This window comes from Microcaecilia unicolor, chromosome 12 (assembly GCF_901765095.1).
Source record: "Microcaecilia unicolor chromosome 12, aMicUni1.1, whole genome shotgun sequence".
NCBI lineage: Eukaryota > Metazoa > Chordata > Amphibia > Gymnophiona > Siphonopidae > Microcaecilia > Microcaecilia unicolor.
Window position 1 is genome coordinate 85,883,617 of NC_044042.1, and position 23,210 is coordinate 85,906,826.

General features: G+C 43.9%; 1 protein-coding gene across 1 annotated transcript in view; it reads left to right on the forward strand.

Annotated features, from left to right (window-relative positions):
- NXPH3 (neurexophilin 3) overlaps nucleotides 1–18,781 on the forward strand; it is a 39,690-nt gene extending 20,909 nt beyond the window's left edge. Inside the window, exon 2 of the mRNA XM_030221790.1 lies at nucleotides 18,050–18,781. Coding sequence (XP_030077650.1) covers nucleotides 18,050–18,781 — 732 coding nt within the window. The remainder of the gene's footprint in view (nucleotides 1–18,049) is intronic.
- Nucleotides 18,782–23,210: the final 4,429 nt, after the last annotated feature.

Below are 23,210 nucleotides of genomic sequence, written 5' to 3' on the forward strand. Positions count from 1 at the left end.
ACGTTCCCCCTTTTGCTTTTGACAGTACACATAGAATTTGAAAATAATTTGCTTTGAGCATTGGGAAGCTAGGTTGCTGCGCTGCTGGCTTACTGTGGGCATTCTGAGCATTGGCCTGCGAGGCTGATTGCAGCTCTTGCTTGAGGTCTTGCTGTGTGAGGAGAGCTCACTGATTCTCTGCTTTCTTCCCTCCCCAGCTTTTCTCTGAACAGAACATTTAAACCCCACTGGGTTTGCTTACAGCAGCTCATTTGACACCTGCTGTTCCTTAGTCCTAGCTAAATATCCACAGCAGATAGAGACCAACAGCCCCCCCCCCCCCACACACACACACACACACACTCCTCCGCACATACAGTTCCCCAGATCCAGAAACAGACAAGAAAGAAAGAGGATGGGATTTGATATACCACCTTTTTCTGGTTACAATCAAAGCAGTTTACATATTAGATACAGGTACTCATTTTGTATCTGAGGCAATGGAGGATTAAGGGGCATTTTTACAACGCCACAGTAGAGTTACCGTAGTGTTGTCGTGCGCCAATCTGGCGCCACCATCGGCCTTCCACAGGAACCGGTGGTACTGCCAACCCCAGCGTGCACCATTTCTGGCATGACAGAAATTTGTTTTACCGCTGGATTAGTGCAGGAGCCCTTAACACCTCCTAAATAGTTGGCGGTAAGGGCTACTCCCCCCCACCCTGAAAAAGGCCACGCAGCAAGAGTGCACTTACCGCACAGCCATTTGCTTTTTTTTTGTTTGTTTTTTTACCCCTCTGCGATAAAAGGGGCCTCGGCACGTGGCAAATACAGGGCCCCTTTAACCGCTGTTTAGTAAAAGGGGCCCTAAGTGACTTGCCCAGAGTCACGAGCTGCAGTGGGAATTGAAGCCAGTCCCCCTAACTAGTAGACTCCTCCTCCTCCAGTCCTGTTGTTCTATATGTCCAGAGGCAAGGCAGCTTTGAGGAGTAGCCTAGTGGTTAGTGCAGCGGACTTTGATCCTGGGGAACAGGATTCGAATCCCACTGCAGCTCCTTGTGACTCTGGGAAGTCACGTAACCCTCCATTGCCCCTGGCACAAAATAAGTACCTGAATATATGTAAACCACTTTGAATGTAGTTGCAAAAACCTCAGAAAGGCAGTATATCAAGTCCCATTTCCCTTTCCCTATTTGAGATTCTACATGGAATGTTGCTACTATTGGAGATTCTACATGGAATGTTGCTATTCTACTAGCAACATTCCATGTAGAAGCCTGCCCTTGCAGATCAGCCACGCAGGCTTCTGTTTCTGTGAGTCTGACGTCCTGCACGTATGTGCAGGACATCAGACTCACAGAAACAGAAGCCTGCGCGGCCGCATTGCTGATCTGCAAGGGCAGGCTTCTACATGGAATGTTGCTAGTGGAGGAGTAGCCTAGTGGTTAGTGCAGTGGAACATCGAACGTTGCTACTATTTGAGATTCTACATGAAATGTTGCTATTATTGGTGATTCTACATAGAATGTTGCTAGTGGAGGAGTAGCCTAATGGTTAGTGCAGTGGACTTTGATCCTGAGGAACTGAGTTCAATTCCCACTGCAGCTCCTTGTGATTCTGGGCAAGTCACTTAACACTCCATTGCCCCTGGTACAAAATAAGTACCTGAATATATGTAAACCGCTTTGAATGTAGTTGCACAAACCTCAGAATGACAGTATATCAAGTCCCATTTCCCTTTCTGCTAACTGCGTGCCCAATCCACCACTTCTCTTGCTTTCACTATACTGCTGTCTACCCTAGGTAGGACTTTGCTACTGAGACACAGGGCAGAATTAACATTACACTTCACCCTAAGCAAAGCTTTGTGCAGAGCCCCACCAGAGAGCTTCATCTATTTCCTATCTCTCCACTCCCTTCAGTCTTTTAATGGCCCCTCCCTGGGTTTCACTCATTTTGTATTTGCATGCAGGTTCAGTAGACAGTCAAAGTTGCCAGGGCTGCGGGTTTCTCGCCCAATTGGGCTCCTTTCCGCGACCCGCTGCGGCTTTTTCCCGCTGCGTGCGGGTTGCGGGATTTTGGGCAGCTTTTTTTTTGCCCCACCACGATTTTTTTGCCAGCTGCAGTTTTTTCACACAGCCGCAGGTTGGCTGGTTTTTCTGCGGCCGCTGCCAATAGAAGCCCCACGGAGGCGAGCTTAATGACATCATTTGTATGCAAATGGACTCAATATTTATTAATGATGTCATTCATATGCAAATGACTTTGTGCGGTTTTTGGGCGTGGAAAATTTTTTCCATCTGGCAACACTGTAGACAGTCCCTGCACCCGAGGCACTTTTGTCTCTGAGGCAGTGGAGGGTTAAGTGACTTGACTTATGCATGTCAGTGAGAGAAGCAGGGTTTGAACCCTCCTTTCCCTGTTTTCCTAGCAACTGAGCTACACTGCCACTTCTTTATTTATGTCTTTCCAGTTCACCATTCCTGAAGCGGCTTGGATAAACATACAGGCCGGTTCTGGGTATAGTGGCCAGCAGCAGGATGCCTGTGAGAATGTGTAAGACTGACTGGCCATCTATCAAGTAAATTAAACTAGGCTGTGCTTGGAATGGAGCAGTAGCCTTGTGGAAAGAGCAGCAGAACCAGAGTTCAGATCCCATGTTTCTTGCTGATGCTCCTTGTGACCTAGACAATTCATTTTCATCCTCCATTATTCCACACTAGATTTACTGAAAAGTGCTAATGCATGTTACTTGATTTATTTTAATTCAATGAAGGTAAACCACTTAGAAGGGCTTCCAATGGGTAATAAATTAAATATTTATTAACCCTGAACATTGAATTTTATTTAGTGTGGGTCCCGTTTCTTGCAGGGAGGCTTGTTAAGGGCACTTGCACATGCTAACAACGTTATGCACGTTAGTGAATCTAGTCCTTATACTTCAGCGTAAACCAGCTGATGCATTTTGGCTGAAGTTTCAATTTTAGCTGAAAACGTTCAGATGTTCTCAGTGGCAGTTATAGTTTCAACTGAAACCCAAAAAAGGTTTAATCATCCTTTTCCTTAAACCATTACGCACTGGATAGATCATCAAAATACCAATTATGTGCACTCTCCCCATTCTTACCAACAAATATTCCACCCCCAATACTGTGAGCAATTGTACTGCTTCCCTAGACTGAAATACTCCTTCTCACCCTCCTCTTTTATGGTCAGAAGAATAACAAAAACCTCTAACCAGCTTTGGACACAAATGATTAAATATTACACAGTCATGTTGACCTAACCATGACTCAATAATGCTCAGAAGATGCAGCCATAGATCGATCTCCTATCAATTCATTTAAAAGGTCACCATTTTCCCAGACTCATCTTCAGAAAAACATGATTTGAAAGCGCAACACCCTTACGCAAAAAACTACACTGGCTCCCAATCAAAGAACGCATCACCTTCAAAATCTGCACTATGGTTCACAAAATCATCTACGGCGAAGCACTGGTATACATGACAGACTTAATCGACCTACCAACCAGAAACACAACCGCATCAGCTCGAAAATACGTAAATCTCAACTTCCCAAGTTGCAAAGGACTAAAATACAAATCTACTTACGCATCCAGTTTTTCCTACATCAGCACAGAACTGTGGAACGCTCTACCAAAAGCCGTGAAAACCACGTACAATCACCTCCAATTCAGGAAAAAACTAAAAACTTGCCTGTTTGAAAAGGCATACCCTCCCGACCCAACATAAATGCCTGATCTTCGCGACACCACAACACTACAGCTCGTAATGATCACTAAACTATTCCATCTATTCCTGTTCTCCTTCATGTGGCCCCACCACATGAACCTTGAACCTTTTCCTACCACTACTTAACCTATTATTTGTATTTGTTTACTCCGGAGTTTACCAACACCTCTCCGGCACCATGTAAGCCACATTGAGCCTGCAAACAGGTGGGAAAATGTGGGGTACAAATGTAACAAAATAAATAAATATATTGTAAACCCTTTGTACCTGAATTTGTAACACACTTCGAGCTTGGAGCAGGGTGGGAGGCCATGATGTGAACTGGTAAATGTGCACTGGTTTAATCCCTGCTCTCACTCACAACCTGCTGCTTCCTCAGGATCAGACCACACAGCTCCTCTGAGCTGCTTTGGAAAGATGATTTGGGGGAGGGGGGGCATGCAGGGAGCCAAGGGAGTCAGATGGCCTGGGATTCCCAGCCATTATATTGCCAGTTTAAAGGTTCTGCCAGCCACTGGCCTCCCTTAATTAAAACTGTTGTTTGACAGCCCTGCACCAGTTCTCCTGTGTATATTTGCCCTTTGAGAACTGGATTGGTTTAGATTTTCTTTTTTTCTTTTTTTTTAATTACTCGCCTGCTCTAAATCGAAGCTGAAGGCAAGTTCCAGGCTTGCAGTCTAGGAGATGGCGTTATGCGGGGCGGCAGCCTGGTACCTCCCGCCTGTTCTGTTTATCGGTTTTTCCTTTGTTATCCCTCATAATCTGATAGAAAGATACTGTACCTCAGTTTGGTGTCTCCTGACATTCTGTTGCTGTTGTCTTCTATATCAATGTCAAGATGTGCTTGACATGTATTTTTGTATATTATGGGAAATAAAATAACAAAACAATCTAAAAGGGAAACATTATAGCTCAGTATATAATGCTTGAAGGCACATAGGTGCATTTGCTATTCCTCTTTCTTTTTTTTTTTTTGCTTTTTTAAAATTTTCAATTATTACATCAAGACAATTCCGTCTAGAAAAGCAATTATCCAAATTTAAGACATATTATAAACAAGAAATAAACATATAGCAAGTAACACAAAGCTCTTACATCACAAAATGAAGAAAATTGTAGAGCACAATAAGAAAGATCCAAGATTCAAGAAAAAAAAAGCCAGATCTAATAATAAATCCATAGGAAACAGATATCGAAAAAAGAAAATGTGAGATTAAAACCAGTCCATATGCATAAATCTCCTAAATGCAAACCGTAGAGGCAGGCGATGCCATGTTTAGAGACCCTTTCACTGCGCCATGCTAAAATGTGGCCTGCACTATCCCCAGCGTGGGTCTTTCCCACACGCTAAGACCACTTTTAGGAATCCTTTTACTAAAGGGTTGCCACGTGGCAACCCAGAACTACCACTGGCCCAACGCAGCCGCCGGGGGTGGTTCTGCCTCGAGCGCAAGCCATTTCCAGAGGTACAGAAAATTATTACCGTAATTTCTAGCATGGTACTAACCTGGTGGTAATTAGACAGTGCCGCACACTGCCCGGTTACCACCGGGTTACCATGGGAGCCCTTACCGCCATCTGAATGGGTGGCGGTAAGAGCTACCCCTACCTGCTGTGGTAAAAAGGACCCTGGTACATGGCAAAAATGTCCCCCACCGCTACCGCAGGCCCTTTTTACTGCAGCTTAGTAAAAGGACCTCTTGGTGCGGCAGTAAAACAGCCTCATTTTTCCTAATGGCCACACCCTAATTTCCCCATTAGCTCATGGCCATTAGCGCATGAGCCCTTACAGCCGCCTATTTTGCAGGCGGTAAGGGCTCACGCACTAATCATGCACACAGCGATGTAGTTACGCTAACCAATTACACAGAACATGCCTATTCCCTGCCCCCCCCCCCCCCGTCACGTCCCCAGCACAAAAAAATGTATTCTATTTTTTAGCACGTGCGTAGTGAGCACCAATTCCAAAACCACTGCAGGTCACCTGAGCACACCCCACTGGAGTGCTTTTTAACCCGGAGCTAAGCGTGCATTAGTAATTAGCGCAGTTTAGTTAAAGAAGCCCTTGATTTCTTTCTCTGAATGAATGTTTGCAACTGAGTTGGCTCATAAAATATAAAGGAGGCTTCTCACAATTGAATCATGGATATTCTAAAAAAAAAAAAAAAAAATTGCCCTTAGAGCAAAGGCCACTTGTTTTCAAAGCAAGAAACAATTTCCTGCGCTCTTGGATTCTCTTACAAATATCAGGAAATATTCTAACTTTAGAACCAAAAAATTCAGAGTTTTGATATAAAAAAAATATACAAATGATGACGTCCTTATTATTATTACTAGTAAAACAGGCCCGTTTCTGACATAAATGAAACAGGCACTAGCAAGGTTTTCCTTAGAGTGTGTATGTTTGAGAGAGTATGTGTGAGATTGACTGTGTGTGTGAGAGAGAGAGTGAATGTGTGAGTGTGTGTGTGTTTCAGAGAGAGAGAGTGAGACTGCTGGGTGAGAGTGTGTCTCCTCTGTTCCCCCTCCAGCCACCCAGCGATTCTCCTCTCTCCCCTGCTCCCCCTCCAGCCACCCAGCGATTCTACTTTTTCCTTTGCCCCCCCTCCAGCCATCCACCGACGCTCTTCTCTCCCCTGCCCCCCTCCAGCCACCCAGCGAGTCTCCTCTGTCCCCTGGCCCCCTCCAGCCACCCAGCGAGTCTCCTCTGTCCCCTGTCCCCCTTCAGTCACCCAGCGAGTCTCCTCTGTCTCCTGCTCCCCCTCCAGCCACCCAGCGATTGTCCTATCTACCCTGAAGCCGTAGTTCCAGAACATTGCAGGAATGCTTCAAGGCTTGAAGGCTTCACTTTCTCGGCTTCAGAACGTTGGAGGTGCGTTTTATTATATAGGATTAGTTACATTTGTACCCCACATTTCCCACCTATTTGCAGGCTCAATGTGGCTTACATGGTACCGGAGAGGTGTTGATAGACTCCGGAGTAAAACAAATACAAATAATGGTTAAGTTGAAGTAGGAAGGGTAGGGACCACATGAAAGAACATGTGGTGGGACCATAAAGAGGATAGCAAGAACAGATGAGATTGTTTGGTGATCAGTACGGACTGTGGTGTTAAAAGTGTCACGGAGTTCAGGTATTTAAGTTGGGTCGGTGGGGTAAGCCTTTTGTTACAGGTGGGCTTTTAGTTTTTTCCTGAATTGGAAGTGGTCGTACGTGGTTTTCACGGTTTTTGGTAGTGCGTTCCATAGTTGTGTGCTGATGTAGGAAAAACTGGATGCGTAGGTTGATTTGTATTTTAGTCCTTTGCAGCTTGGGTAGTTGAGGTTTAGGTATTGTCGTGCTGATGCGGATGTGTTTCTGGTTGATAGGTCGATCAAGTTCGTCATATATCCCGGTGCTTCAGCATAGATGATCTTGTGAACCATAGTGCAGATTTTGAAGGTGATGCGTTCTTTGATTGGTAGCCAATGTAGTTTTCCTCAAAGGGGTATCCTGAGCAAAAATAAACGATACCATCAGAGTTGCTCTTCCAGTCACAAAGGGGCCTTTTTACCAAAGGGCGGTATGGCTACCGTCAGCTTGGCATGCAGCAAATCAACTCTACCGCCAGGATTGGCCAGGAGCCCAGTGGTAGGTCCTCTTTTCCTGCGTGCCATTTCTGGCTTTAGATAATACCTTTGTATTTTCTATCACTGGGAGGAATGCCCGGCGGTACACCTGAGCTCTTACCGCCTCCGTAACAGCTCCAATAGTAAAAGGTCGTGTGGCAATTTTTTTAGGCCCTTTAATAAAAAAGGCCTTTTTACCAGCGATGGGAAAAGGTGGCCGAGGTGCACAGCAATCCGATGCGCTGATGCTACCGCGAGCCACCTTTACCACCATTTGGTAAAAGACCCTCAAACTCTCCAGATGTTTCTAGAAGTCCAGTAACATCTAATTTGGATTCTGTCAGATGTTGCTTCCCTTGATTCATCTTAGAAGGTACAAGATAATATGACAAACTTCAGGAGCTTAGCAACTGTGCTTCTGCAGTGGTAGCCATCTTGAATCTCTCCATTGTGCCTTTTAGTTTTCCTTCTGTTAAAGGCTATAAAAGACTGAAAATACATGAAATGTTGTTAGCATACCAAGCCCCTAAATGCTGGCAAGAATTCTGAGTATGTTTCATTCACTCTAACGCTTGTCCTTTATTGAGGAGGTGTCTTAAAACTCGTCTCTTTCAGAAATTTGTTATTGACTAGATTATTTAGGGATTTCTGTAACTCCTGGGAGTTTATTCTGGTTTCTTGATTGACTTGTGAACTGCTTAGAACTTCTCGGTTATAGCAGTATATAAATATCAATGTTCTGTTCTGTTAGGTGCCTTTATTAAACAACCTCCTGGAAAGCTCTGGTATAAGGTTACACCAGCTTCAAGGAAGGAGTATCTTTCTATACATATGTGCCGGGGAGGCATGTGAGGTGTTGTATTTGCTAGGGGGTGAGAGGCTGATATGCACAGACTAGTAGAGGGACCTTGGGGTGATAGTGTTGGAGGATCTTAAGGCTGTGAAACAATGTGTCAAGGCAGTTACTGTAACCAGAAGGATGCTAGGCTGCATAGAGAGAGGCATATCCAGTCAAAGAAAGGAGGTGTTAATGCCTTTGTGCAAGTCGTTGGTGAGACCCCATTTGATGAGTACTGTGTTGAAATTTGGAGGCCATATCTTGCTAAGGACATCAAAAGACTAGATGTGCTTCAGAGGAGGGTGACAAAAATGATATGAGGCTTGTGCCAAAAGACATATGAAAAGAGACTAGAAGACCTCTAATATGTATACCCTAGAGGAAAGGAAGAGTAGAGGGGATATGATACAGATGTTTAAATATTTAAAAGATAGTAATATGCAGACTAATTTATTTATTTGTTATATTTGTATCCCACATTTTCCCACCTATTTGTAGGCTCAATGTGGCTAACATAGTACCGGAGAGGCCTTTGCAGGCTCCAGTGTGAACAAATAAAGGGTGATGTTGTGGTAAGATCAAGTTCATGTGGCACAGCCACATTAGGGAATCGGAGAACGGAAGAGTTGTGTTATGTCCATTACGTGCTTTAGTTTGGTTGTGTTGCAGAGATTAGGCATTTAAGTTGGATCTTTTTCAGAGATGGGGAAGTGGTAGAACTAGAGGTCATGAGTTCAGGTTGAATTGGTGGGAGACTTAGAAGCAATATCAGGAACTACTTTTTCATAGAAAGGGTGGTGAATGTCTGGAATGCCCTCCCAGGAGACACTGTGAAGACAAAAACAGTGACAGAATTCAAGAATGCATAGGATAAACACAGAGGATCACTATACAGAAAAAAGAGAGAATCAAATTAAAAGAAAACTTAAATGATTTCATAGCTGGAGTGAGCTTTGACAGCAGCTTCAGAGACTGGGAAGTAAGACCAATGCCAGACAGACTTTAATGGTCTGGGTCCTGTAAACGGCAAAGACTGATCAGGAACATATGAGTAGCCATATTGGGTCAGACCAATGGTCCATCTAACCCAGTACCCTGTTTCCAACAGTGGCCAAGCTAGGTCATAAGTACCTGGCAGAAACCCAATTCATGGCAATATTCTATGCTACAAATCCCAGGGTAAGCAGTTGCTTCCCCATGTCTGTCTCAATAGTAGACTATGGACTTTTCCTCCAGAAACTTGTCCAAACCTTTCTTTAAACCCAGATATGCTAACCACTGTTATCACATCCTCCGGTAAAGAGTTCCAGAGCTTAATTATTCATTGAGTGAAAAAATAATTCCTCCTACTTGTTTTAAAACTAATTTCATGTAACTTCCCCTAGTTTTTGTACTTTTTGGAACAAGTAAAAAAATCAATTTCCTTCTACTCAGGATTTTGTAGACCTCAATCAAATCTCCCCCTCATCCAACTCTTTTCCAAGCTGAAGAGCCATAACCTCCTTAGCCTTTCCTCATACGAGAGGGGTTCCATCCCCTTTATCATTTTGGTCACTCTTCTTTGAACCTTTTCTAATTCTGCTATATCTTTTTTGAGATACAGTGACCAGAACTGAATGCAATACTCAAGGTGAGGTTGCACCATGGAGTGATACAGAGGCATTATAGTATCTTTGGTCTTATTCACCATCCCTTTCCTAATAATTCCTAGCATCCCGTTTGCTTTTTTGACCACCGGTGCACACTGAGTAGAACATTTCAGCGTATTATCTACAATGAGACCTAGATATTTTCTTGAGTGCTGATCCCCCCCCCCCCCCCCACTCCCCACCCCTTGCATCAGGTAACTATGATTTGGATTATTCTTTCCAATGTGCATCACCTTGCATTTGCCCACTTAAATTTCATCTGCCATTTGGATGCCCAGTCTTCCAATTTCCTAAGGTCTTCTTGCAATATTTCACAGTCCGCACAAGTTTTAACAACCTTGAATAGTTTTGTGTCATCTGCAATTTTAATCACCTCACTCATCGTTCCAATTTCCATATCATTTATCAACATGTTAAATAGTACCAGTCCCAGTACATATCCCTCTGGCACTCCACTGTTCACTCTCCTCCATTGAGAGAAATGACCATTTAACCCTACCTTCTATTTTCTGTCCAATAACCAATTCCTAATCCACACCAGAACATTGCCTCCTATCCCATGACTCTTTAATTTTCTCAGGAGTCTCTCATGAGAAACTTTATCAAAAGCTTTCTGAAAATCTAGATACACTATATCAACCGGCACCGTTGTCCACATATTTATTCACACCTTCAAGAAATGAAGCAAATTGGTGAGGCAAGACAAGTCCATAATTTTTTTATATATCTTTTAAACATATCTTGAGAGGTAACAGCAAACACAGATGTCTCAACTTTAAACTATTATGCAATCTATTGTATTAAGCCAAATTGATTATTGTAACATTTCTTTGTTAGGGTTAATGGAAAGACAGTTACATCAACTTCAAATTATACAGAATGCGGCTGCAAAGCTAATATTAGGAGGAAATTATAATGACCATGTCACCACAATGTTTGTTGAACTGCATTGGTTGCTGGTAAAGGTGAGGATACGTTTTAAATTGTTGTCATTTTTAAAAAAAGATTTTATATGGTTTAGCCCCAGAACATCTTCAAAATATAATTTCTGCCTACTCTGCTCCCAGGATGTTGCGTTCCGCTCAGGAAGTTAGACTATCATGCTTATTTTCGAAAGAGAAGGGCGCCCATCTTTCAACACAAATCGGGAGAATGGTGTCCTTCTCTCAGGGTCGCCCAAATTGGCATAATCAAAAGCCGAGTTTGGACGTCCTCAACTGCTTTCCGTCGCAGGGATGACCAAAGTTCACGGGGGCGTGTTGGAAGCATAGCGAAGGCGGGACTGGGGCTTGCTTAACACATGGGCGTCCTCGGCCGATAATGGAAAAAAGAAGGGCGTCCCTGATGAGCACTTGGCTGACTTTACTTGGTTCATTTTTTCTTGCGACCAAGCAGTGGCGTTCCTAGGGTGGTTGACACCCGGGGCGGATCGCCGATGCGCCCCCCCCCGGGTGCAGCGCGCCCCCCACCCCCGGCGAAAGGAAGTAACCTGTTCCGGGGCAGAGGGAGCACAGAACGAGCGGAGCAGACAGGCGCGTGGCACCCCCCCCAAGCGGCGTGCACCCGGGGCGGACCGCCCCCACCGCCCCCCTTGGTATGCCACTGCGACCAAGCCTCAAAAAGGTACCTGAACTGACCAGATGACCACTGGAGGGTATCGGGGATGACTTCCCCTTACTCCCCTAGTGGTCACCAACCCCCTCCTACCCTAAAAAAAAACTTAAAATTTTTTTTTTGCCAGCCTCAAATGTCATACCCAGCTCCATGACAGCAGTATGCAGGTCCCTGGAGCAGTTTTAGTGGCTGCAGTGCACTTCAGTCAGGCGGACCCAGGCCCACCCCCCCCCCCCCCACCTGTTACACGTGTGGTGGTAAATGTGAGCCCTCTAAAACCCACGCCAAACCCATTGTACCCACATGTAAACATGGCTGTGGTATATGGTAGTAGTGTAAAATTGTGGGGAGTGGGGTGTTGGGGGGCTCAGCACCCAAGGTAAGGGAGCTATGCACCTGGGAGCAATTTCTGAAGTCCACTGCAGTGCCCCCTAGGGTGCCCGGTTGGTCTCCTGGCATGTGAGGGGGACCAGTGCACTACGAATTCTGGCTCCTCCCACGACCAAAGGGCTTGGATTTGGTCGTTTTTGAAATGGGTGTCCTCGATTTCCATTATGGCTGAAAACTGGGGACGACCATCTCTAAGGTCAACCATCTCAACATTTAGGTTGACCATCTCTAAGGTCGACCTAAATGTTGAGATTTGGGCGTCCCCAACCGTATTATTGAAACGAAAGATGGACGCCCATCTTGTTTCGATAATATGGGTTTCCCCACCCCTTCGCGGGGCCATCCTGCGAGGACACCCTCATGAAAACTTGGGCGCCCCATTCGATTATGCCTCTCTATGTATCCCAACAACAATAACTTGTCAAAAATCGAATACTAGGGAGAGAACTTTGATTGATAAGGGTCCAGAGTCCTGGAACGAATTGCCGTGCTATAGGTGTAATACTACCTGTTACAATACTTTTAGGAGATCGGTTAAAGGTTTTCTTTTTACTTTATACCTGATAGGTGTTTGATTTTATAGAACTTGGGATTATTATCGAGGAAATATATCATTATAATGAGGGATTGTCTCGTCGATCCTTTTTTATTTGATGGAATCCACCTGGAACCTTTTTTTGGTAAAGTGGAATAAAAATGTCAAGATTAGATTAGATTATTTCATACATTCATATACCCCCTGCCTATTTTATAAGGGGAGGCCAGTAGGTGCTTATTTTGAGTCTATTCTATAAAGACACAGAGGCACCAATGTGTCTATAAAATACCTACACAAAATGTGCCAAAATCCCGGCTTCAGTGCGGATGCACACACTTACCGCAGTTCAGGAGCAGGTTAAAAAATGCATAAGGTGCCCTTTATAACCAATGGCATTCTGCCCATGCTGTGCCCCAGCTCCTGTCACAAACACACTGATACCCAGGTCATATATAAATATTCTGCCTACTTGTCATGGGGGGAATTCTAGACAGGGGCATAGCCAGACTTCGGCGGGAGGGGGTCCAGAGCCCGAGGTAAGTGGGCACTGCCGACCCCCCCCCCTGCCATTTGTAAACCCCCTCCCCCCCTGTCATTTTTGACCTCCTCACCGCCACCACCACCTTTGACCCCCCACAGTGCCAACTCTTTTGACCCCCTCTTCCCCCCGTCATCGGGTACCTTTGCTGGTGGGGGTCCCCAACCATGATGAGCATGTGTAGGCGTTTTCTGTGAGAGCCTGTAGTAGCAGGACTTTCTGTTGGTTGCCCCAGCCATCCGGGAAGATTTCTGTTCATGCTCAGTGATAGCAGACAAAGACCCCTGATGATGCTCGGTTTGAGTGAAACACGGCTCCGTGTAGGATCCTGAAAGAATTGAAGTGTTTCTGAAAATTGGTCTATGACATCAAAGTTGGAAGATTCATCACATTTTGAATTATAAAAATGTGAATGTTTGGTTCCTGATCTCACAAGTTGCATGGACAACATACAAGTTTTTATGAACTGAATAAGAGCGGTGAATTAGCCGAACAGAAACAACTGATTATATAACTTGATAGACTCTGTAATTATATGGACACTAGTGAACAACAGTGAATGACAATTAGCGATAATGAGTGATAAAGTGCTCAAGACAACAAGGAGCCACATGAGTCTAGTTAAGATTATAAAGTGATCTATGTATCAGTTTGATGCATATGCACTATTAACGTATTGAATTTATGGTATCGGTAACTTGCAGCAGTTTAAGAGATGATGGTACTTTAAGTATATTAAAAATGCTGAAGTGTTATGTGATGAGAGTTGTATGAAGAGTGTATGTGTGAGAATGAAAGATACATGAGTATGATTTCTCTGTAATTAGTTGGTTTAATGAATGAGCTATAGAAAAAATATTTGCATACAGGTTTGATAAGCTGATTAATAAAAACGTTTTGTGCATTATTACATAGTCGTGAGGATGAAATAATACTTATGTACTTATAACTTAATAAAAAAGTGACCACACTGTCTTTTTACTGCTGACCAAGGACTGTAATGTGCCTCAGCCCAGCCCCGCCCCATCCCAGTTTAGTCTCCCCAACCAGTTGTGTCACGGATTGCCTATGACAAGATCAGATAAAGCTATTTAAGACAGTGGAAGTGAACTAGAGAAAGAGAAAGATGCTCAGAAGGAGCAAGAGAGAAAAGCACTGGGAACTGACACAAAACAGAAACAATGACCTAGGCCAAACAAGAGAACTCTGCTTTTCTTCTTCAAAGAAAGTTAATGAGTGAGATACAGTATAAACACCTAAGGGTCCTTTTACGAAACTGCGGTAAAAGGTGGCCCACCATGGCGTCGATGCGCAGGATTGCCACGCGCTGAGGCCACCTTTTACTGCCATGGGTAAAAGGTCCTTTTCTTTAAAGGGCCAGTAAATGCCCATGTACTAACAAAACACATTGCATTCAGCCGGGAGCCCTTACTGCCTCCTATTTAGGAGGCAGTGAGGGCTCCAGTGCTAATCTGGCGGGAACCGAACAGTGCCGATTGCTGCTGGGCACACCCCCGGTGCTAGAAAATTAGATAAATTCCTAGAACCAGTGACAGTGCACGCCGGAAGCCGGAACTATCGCCGGGCTCCTGAGCAAGCCCAGCGGTAGAACTGACTTCACACATGCAAACCCAGCGGTAGCCCTACCGCCAGGTAGTAAATGGGTCACCTAGTTAGTGAATAAGAAAAAGAAAATCAGGATGGGACAGGTAATATGGAAGATCAGGGTAAATCTATTATGAGAAGAATGAACAAAGAACACAGGTAGAAAAAGCGACGGCCAAAGCCAGAAGGATGCTTGGGTGCATAAAGAGAGGCATGACCAGCAGGAAAAATGAGGTGATAGTACCGTTGTGTTAGTCTCTGGTGAGGCCTCATTTGGAGTACTGCGTGCAGATCTGGAGACCGCACCTACAGAAAGATATAAACAGGATGGAGTCGGTCCAGAGGGCGGCTACGAAATTAGTAAGCGGTCTTGAATGCAAAAATTTTAGGGACAGGCTTCTGAACCTCAACATGTATATGCTGGAAGAGAGGAGGGAGAGAGGAGACATGATAGAAACATTTAAATATCTCAAGGGCATTTATGTACAGGAAGAGAGCCTTTTTCAAATGAAGGAGAGCTCTGGAATGAGGGGGCATAGGACAAAGTTAAGAGGGAATAGGCTTAGGAGTAACCTAAGGAAGTATTATTTCACAAAAAGGGTGGTGGAGGCATGGAATGGCCTCCTGGTGGAGGTGGTGGAGTCGAGGACTGTTCAAGAATTGAAAAAGGCATGGGATAAACATGTGGGATCGCTTAGGAACAGGAAGAATTAGGGGTTACAGAGGATGGGCAGACTGGATGGGTCATATGGTCTTTATCTGCCGTCATGTTTCTGTATTTCTATGAAAGGGGTGAATTTTGTAAGGACTAGAGGTGAGTTAAAAGGATAAGAAGGGTTGTGTGAGGACAGGTAACTACTAAAACTATGACCTAAAAGTAGTGGATCCCCAAAATATCCAGATTACCTGCCTTCCTCTGTAAGGAGGAGTGGAGGGGGAATAGGATGATTTAGGAAATAAAGCGATTCATAGGGAGATAAGCAAGGATGACACAACATGGGCAAAGTGGAAGTTATCTGGATGAATAAGTGGATGATAATGTAAATAAGGAGGAAGAAAAATAATTAGGGAAAATTGCTTAGAAGTGATAAAACAGGATAGACAGCCTGGTTAAATAAAAAGAGAGTACTGAAAAGTGAATAAAAGGAGAAGGCCTTCAGTGTAAGATGGCGTTCCGTTTCCTTTTCTCTGTTTAGATTGATATTTGTTATGAAGGGCAGGATACATAGGCGCCTGGTATAAGAGGCTTGGGGAGGCTAAGCCTCCCCAGCTCAGGTCTGCTCACTTGCAAAATCTTTTACCTGAAGTTGTGATTTTCCTCTCTCCCCTGCCCTAGTCGTCCTGGCAGCGCAGCAATGCTCACTGAGGCAGGCATGCTCTGCTGAAGTTGCTTAAAAGAATACAACCAGTGCTATATATGTCTTTGGTGTGGGAAGAACTTCTCATTCGGGGTGAGCTTGGAGTGAACAACATTCAAATTAAAGAGAACAGGTTTGGAGGGAGGTGTGCAAGTGAGACTGGGGAGAAATAAAAAATAAATAGTGTAATTCTTAAAATCTTTAAATGGTTCAAAGTTTTGTTTTGTTTTTTTATGAGCATGTACACAGAGAGGAGGGCATGACTGCAATGATGTGTGCATAATTATCAGGTAACCTGGGATAGCTACAGCTAAAAGCCATTTCATTGGCTGATGGTTCCAACAGTATGTTCAAAGAGGAAGTTTAGCTGACATGGAGGCATATTTTCAAAGCACTTTGGGAGGCTAAGTTCCATAGGTTTCTATGGAACTTTGGGAGGCTAAGTACTTTGAAAATGAGCCCCATAGTGTTGACAGAGCTGGTAAGTGAAAATCTGATTGCTTTTTTTTTGATAGGAAGAGTTTGTGATATGTGAAAATACATTTTGCTTTAATGAAATTGCTAAACTTTAGAGTCAGAGACTTATCAATGAGGGATACATACAGTGCTTATTTTGTGCCGTCACTGAGTAGGGAAGGCTCAAGGCTGGTTAAGAGTGGCTATCTGAGGTGTTCCCACTTCCTTCCCAGACCCAGACCATAATAATTCGAGGAAATTGTGGCACGCAGCGCACGTTGGATTTCAGGAGAGGTAGGTGCTGACTCTGAAGGGTTTAAGTCAAAATAAAAAAATTAATATTTTGTTTCATGCAGATCTCTTTTGTTTAAACATAACTAAATGGGCTATAAGCCCCTAATGCTTTTGGTTTTCCTATATTTTGTTTATGATGACTTATACTGTGCCAAAATTGAAATTTGAAAACTCTTATCTCTATCTGGTCATTAATAAAAGGAGCTCATTGTGAACACTATCCACCCTAAAAGGGTGTTTTGTGGCTCTACATGAGAATTGTGATATTATGATCCCTTGTTTCATATTGTTGACGGTCTGCATTTTCCGTATGGGTGGTATATTGGTGTATTAAGGTCTGCTCAGTGTAATATTTATGGTACAGTAAGGTTCTGAGTGTGTTTTTGCACAAAGTTGTGCATAGTGTTTTGCAGTTGAGTGATTGTGGTTAGTATATGCTTTGAGCAACCACTTTATTCTTTGACATATGATACATATCTAATATCTAAATTTAATAAAAGGTATTAATTGTGACTATTTTATTTTTACTTATTTTTTTTTCTGTGTGCTGTCAGACAATTATGGATGTAAGCTCCGCCCCTGACCACACCCCTAACCCCACCCCCTTTAGCCTCCCCAGTTTGGCCACCGACCGCCTATGGCAGGATAACAAATTCAAATAAACATAAGTGTAAACATGGGAGAGAGGAGGTTATTATAGATTACCAACAGGGCCAGCCAAAGAGTACCCAATGCCCTAGGCAAACCTTCAGCCATGTGACCCCCCCCCCACCACCACCCCAGGGCAGCTCAAGGTCATGTACAACCTCCATCAAACAGTCAGCATCTCCCATCTCCCTCTCCCTACCCTCTCAACAGTCCTGCATCTTCCCTTCCCCTCCCTATCATCTTGCTGTTCAGCATGTCATCTACTGTTCTTCGGTATCCAGCATCTCCTTCTTTTCCCTCCCAGCATTTCCCTTTTCTCTATCTAACCCCTCCAACAGACCAGCATCTCCCATCCCCCATATACAGTGCCCAGCATCTCCCTCTTTTCCTTTCTCCTACCTGGCCTGCTTCTATTGCCACCACCGTCCTCCTCTCCAAGAGCATAGGAGGCACTGGTGCAAAGTATTATGGCAGAGGCCCGCACTAAGCGCTGTTGAACCTTACACCCTCTGATGCAGGACTTCCTCTCAGAGAGGTTGGGGAGAGCAGTGTCCATGATGACACTGAATCTACTTTCCTCTTTTGCTCCAGCAGTGGTGGCAGCAGCAAAGAGAAAAAGAGGAAGATGACATACAGCATCCCTGACCCATTACTGCCCCCAGCTGCTGCTGCCCTAGGTGGACACCAAGTCTGCCTAGTGGCAGGACCAGCCCTGATGACTAAGGAAGAGAGGCAATTAATAGATCTACATTTTTATTCCTCCTTTGTCTTTACTTCAGGTAATATGTGGACAGGAGGAGACTTCTGAGGAAGAAGAACATTCAGACAGCAAAGCTGAGCAAAGGCCAAGAGTACAGAAGAAGAGAGGATTAGCCTCTGGTAAGTCAAGGGCAGCCCAAAGCTCACTTCAGAATGCCACAATCCTAGAGCTGCTCTCCAACACTCCAGAGCTGTGGGATGTCCTGGGAAGCGTCTCTCAACAGGGTCAGGCACCCCACTCCAGGATTCGCCGGAGACCAACTGTAAAGACTGCCAAGCTTAAGAAAATGTTTGGCTGGGGGGACTTTTACTCCAACATAAAGACTGTAAAACTAAACCTGCTGATCACAGGCAAGGTTGTTGATCATGGAAATGGCACTTTCAGTGTATTTTTCCGGCACAATTCCACTGGTCTGGGTAACGTATCAGTCAGCCTGGTCCCACCAACCAAGACATTGGAGTTTGACCTCGAACAGCAAATATACATTGAGGCTAAGGAATCAAAAGTCTTTAACTGCAGAGTAGAGTATGAAAAGGTTGATCGAGCAACTAAGACAGGACTTTGTACCTATGACCCATTCAAGATATGCTATCATGAGCACACACAGACCCACGTCTCATGGACCTGCTCCAAACCTTTCACAGTTGTCTGCATTTACATCTCCTTCTATACCATAGACTATAGGCTGGTACAGAAAGTGTGTCCTGACTACAATTACCACAGTGATGGACCTTATTATCCTTCTGGCTAACACTGCTGTGCCAACAACTACAAACAGTAGACTGTTGGGAAGAAGAACGCAGTTGGGGGGGGACTTACAGCTGCTATTTCAAAGGAATGGTTTTCAAAAAGAACTTGGTCACAGGAGTCTCCAAAACCAGTGTTAATATGTATACAAGTCAACTGTGGGTCTTTCAGAGTTTTAACCTAAATTTGAGATATGCAGGTCTCAAGAACCATATTAATAAATCCCAAATTGGATCTTGGGTTCAGTGGTCTCCAGGGCAAAGGTTTATTCAAGTTACAAACTTTCAAACATTTTTGCAGAGAGAAAGCAGGACTATTATTCTAGGGTCTTCAGTAGGGAGATACAGACAGATGGAAAAAGGGGGCAGAATGTCATTATTTAGAGCACATGTCATTGTTAGCTGAGTGTAAAAAAGGTAAAGTTGAGCAAAGTCAGTCAATTACTGGATATAGGCTTTGGATGTTGATAAATGAATTAGGAAAACTAGATGAACAAAAGTTACTCTTTCTTTAGCAATAAACACTGGGTCCACCAAGGAAGATACAAAAGAGCTGAATTTCTGGAGGATGATTGGTGATGAAGGCTGCAGAATGGTGTCAAATCCAAGGTGAGAATTGCAGAGCTGGGTTGTATGTCTGTTGAGGATAAAGAGGTGGGTCTGAGTCCACAGTAGAAATACAGAAATGAATTGGGCCGGACTTTATCTAAGATGTAGAATTGGGCTGTGTTAGTTGCCAGTTGAGCCTGTGGGAGAGATGTGGATGAGTATTTGGTTCAATGATGGTCAAGAACTGCAGCAGGAGATGCAGACATGAGCGCTGCAGTACCTCAACTGCAACTATACCAGTCAGTCTTGCACACTGGATTGTTCAAATTATCTCAATATCTGCCAGGCATAAAAAGTATCACTCGGTGAAATCAAAATGCCACAGTCATGAGCAAGACTTTAATGCATCACTTTTACAAGAAATTCTTCTCAAAGCACAAAACCTCTGTAGTCAAATCCTGGCCTTTAATGCTTCAAACCAAAGTGATGCAATAAAGGCAAAATTTAAATTGTGATTAGTGGTGTTCTTTAATCCTTTTCAGTAATGCACATGTAGCTGAACATATGATGAGGATGCAACGTTAGACAGGGGTCTGTCTGTAATTAATATCCAAATGTGGGGCAGAGTCTATCATGAAGAGGCAAAGGTTGGTTGTGTCTGTGGGAACCATAAGAGATATCTTAAGAATTCAGAAATTTCATTTATTTCGCTCACACAAAGGAAGACATTTTGAGTTCTGCATGGGTGGGCACTAGGTTTCTTAGAGACGTTTATCACACTGTTGGGAATGTAGCATCTGCTCTATTACAGCGGCCACTGAACCTCAGGTCATTGGGTTGCATCTTGTGACCCTGTTTTAGGGAAATACATAAAGGGTGAACTAGGTAACAGCATTCTTCTTCACAGCAGCTGCTACTGACGACTTTCCTGAACAGAAAAAAGAGAAGAGAGGCCACGGATAGAGGGAGGCAAGGGATGGGGCAGGTTTTGGATGCAGTGGTTATTCTGAATGTCCCTGAAAATATATTTCTTTGGTGGTTAGTGACATCTGTAATGTTATAAGTGCTATTAAAGTTTGTGTTAAGAGAGCATAAGTGTGCTTTATTTTGCCTAGACATTCCCTTTAGTCATGACAATTTTAAAATTTCCCTCCCATTTAGCATTTATTGCTATCTATAAAGCAAAAGTATTAAACCATGGTTAGTGCCTCTCGCTGCATGCATTAATATTATAAACTGATCAGATTAGCATCCATTCTAACGAGCGGCAAATCTCACACAAATGGCAAGAAATACAACTTTGATCCAGTGGCATAGCTAGCCCTCAACTTTTTGGTGGACCTACAGGAAAAGTTGGTGAGCACAATATCCTATCCAGAGCTCCCCGCCCCCCACCCCGATTTAAAATATTAAATACCTAAGCTGGGGGAGGGGGGGTGGATCCTCAAGTCCCCCCAGCTGAAGACTTCCTCAAAGGTGCCCTGAATTCTTTCCAGCACAGCTCAGCAATCAGCAGCAGCTTTCTTTTATTCAGTCTTCACCTACCTGTGCAGCAAACAACATTACAAACAGTCAAATACTTATATGTAACAACAAATGATGATCAATGTGACCAAGTTTTCCATTACATAACATCCCCACCCCTCTTGACACTGGCTTGGTTTTGGTGCATGTGCAAAAACTGAGCCTGTGCTGAATTCCGGAAATTACTAAAAACTAACTTGTTCAAAAAGGCATACCCTAACGATCCAACTTAAATGCCTTAACCCAGCAACACAACAAAACCAAAGCTCGTACTGGACATACTGGACATACTGGACATAACCTAACTCTTCTTCTTACGATTCCCCAATGTGTCTGTCACACATGAACTTTACTTTACCACAACCTCACTTTGTATTTGTTATAACCAGTATTGGCGATCGCCTATACGGTACTATGTAAGCCACATTGAGCCTGCAAATAGGTGAGAAAATGTGGGATACAAATGTAAAAAATAAATAAATAAAATGCCAGCATCCATCAGCTCACTAAAGCAGCCACTGACTACCGACCTACGCTGGAGGCAGTTCAGAGCTCCTTTGAGGAGGACTTCAGCTGGCAGGGTCTGGGGATCCCAAGGTACAGCAAAGGTAACCACTGCTCGGTGGGCCTGAGCCCAAAGTGGGTGGACCCAGCCCACCTGTGGCTATGCCACTGATTAAATCACTGAGGTCCATCAACTCTCAAACTGTAGATCCTGAATATTTCTCTTTGATTTTAAGTATCAGCAAATATTGTACCTGTCCATGGTCCTGCTAGAATATTGGGGGGGGGGGGGGCAATATTCAAAGCGATTTAACTGGCCAAAAACTGCTCCTGGCTGGTTAAATTGTTTGGTGCCACTGAAAATGTCCAACTAGTACCCAACACAAAACTGGTTATATTGGGGGAGGTCACTGCATAAAAGTCAATCCTACCTTTATGTGGTTCACCACAACCAGTTAAGAGGATCTTTTACTAAGGCAGGCTCATGTTTTTGGCACACGCTAAATGCTAGAGACACCAATGCGTTCCTATGGGTGTCTGTAACGTTTAGCACGTCCCTGTCCCCCCAATTTTAGCGCGCATCAAAAACGTGAGCACCCAAGTGCTGAAAAATCACACTTAACTGGCTATGGTGTAGCTGGCTCTGTAAACCTAGAAATTCAATGCTGGAGCCTGACATGGGCATAATGCTGGTGGCACTCAGCAAAACACTGAGGGTCTCCGGCTGAATATCGACCCCTTAGTTAACCGCAAAACTAAAGGTTTTTTAATTTTTAAATGATGTGCTCCACAAGTGAAGATTTCTACATATTGCTTATCTGCTATTCCTTGCACCATGAGATCCCTGCCCTTACCACCTACATGTACACACACATTTATTTTATGTTATTTACAGGCACTTGATATACTACCAATGTCACCGGAGTGCTGCTGGACAGTTTACCAAAATATATATCTTTATAAAGCATTTCCATGGGAAAAGCAAGCTTTACGCACTGTAACAGGCAAGCTGGCTCTACTTGTCAGGAAAGAAATGAAGGATACCTTATGAATCCAGAAGGTGGAAGTGGAGGCTCTTTAAAGCTGAAGAACTATATGCCCCAGAAGGCACTGGGCTTTTCAGCTGCGGCAGTCTTGGGGGGAGGGGGGATGTCATTTGGCACCTTCCACAGCTGAGAGAAATGCAGGCTGCTAGGGGCCAAGTTTAAAAGACTTATGTGCAGCAGAGAAGTGCCCAAAAAGAGAAAGGGGAATGAAGCACCTGGAGAAACATTTGGGGGAGGGAGGGAGGGAGAGAAAGCTCCCCAGAAAAAAGTGTTACCGAGGAATAGAAGGCTAAGAAACAGGCTAATAGGGAGACAGAGTAGGAAAGCTCCCTGAATAAGCTTCGGGAGTGAGGTACTTGAATTTTTCTTCTTCACATTGTTCTCTTAGCTGAAGGAAAAGGTAGTAAAGGCCAGCACAGGAGAAAATTTCATCCACAGTGAGTAATTAAAGGTTGAAAGGTGATCTTCGAGGGCTAGAGGAAAAAAGGGAAACTTGAGGGTTATGGGAGATTGAGGTAGCCTCAGGAATCAGATACTGAAAGGGGACGGCTACCCTGGGCAAGAAGCCAAACCAGGAAGGAAGTAATGGCTAGAGTTATTAAAGTAGAATTAAGTATTTGAAGTGTTCCACCCCAGTAGAAACTCTAGGAAGTGACTGGAAGGAGTTTCAACACACACAAGAGAAGATAGAAAGTGATAGAAAGAGGGACACAAAACTAGTAACGTTATTAAGAAAAGTGAGAGTGTGTTTGTGTTATGAATAATTAAACCAGGCCCAAATCTAATGGCAGGACTGGAGCAGGGCAGCACT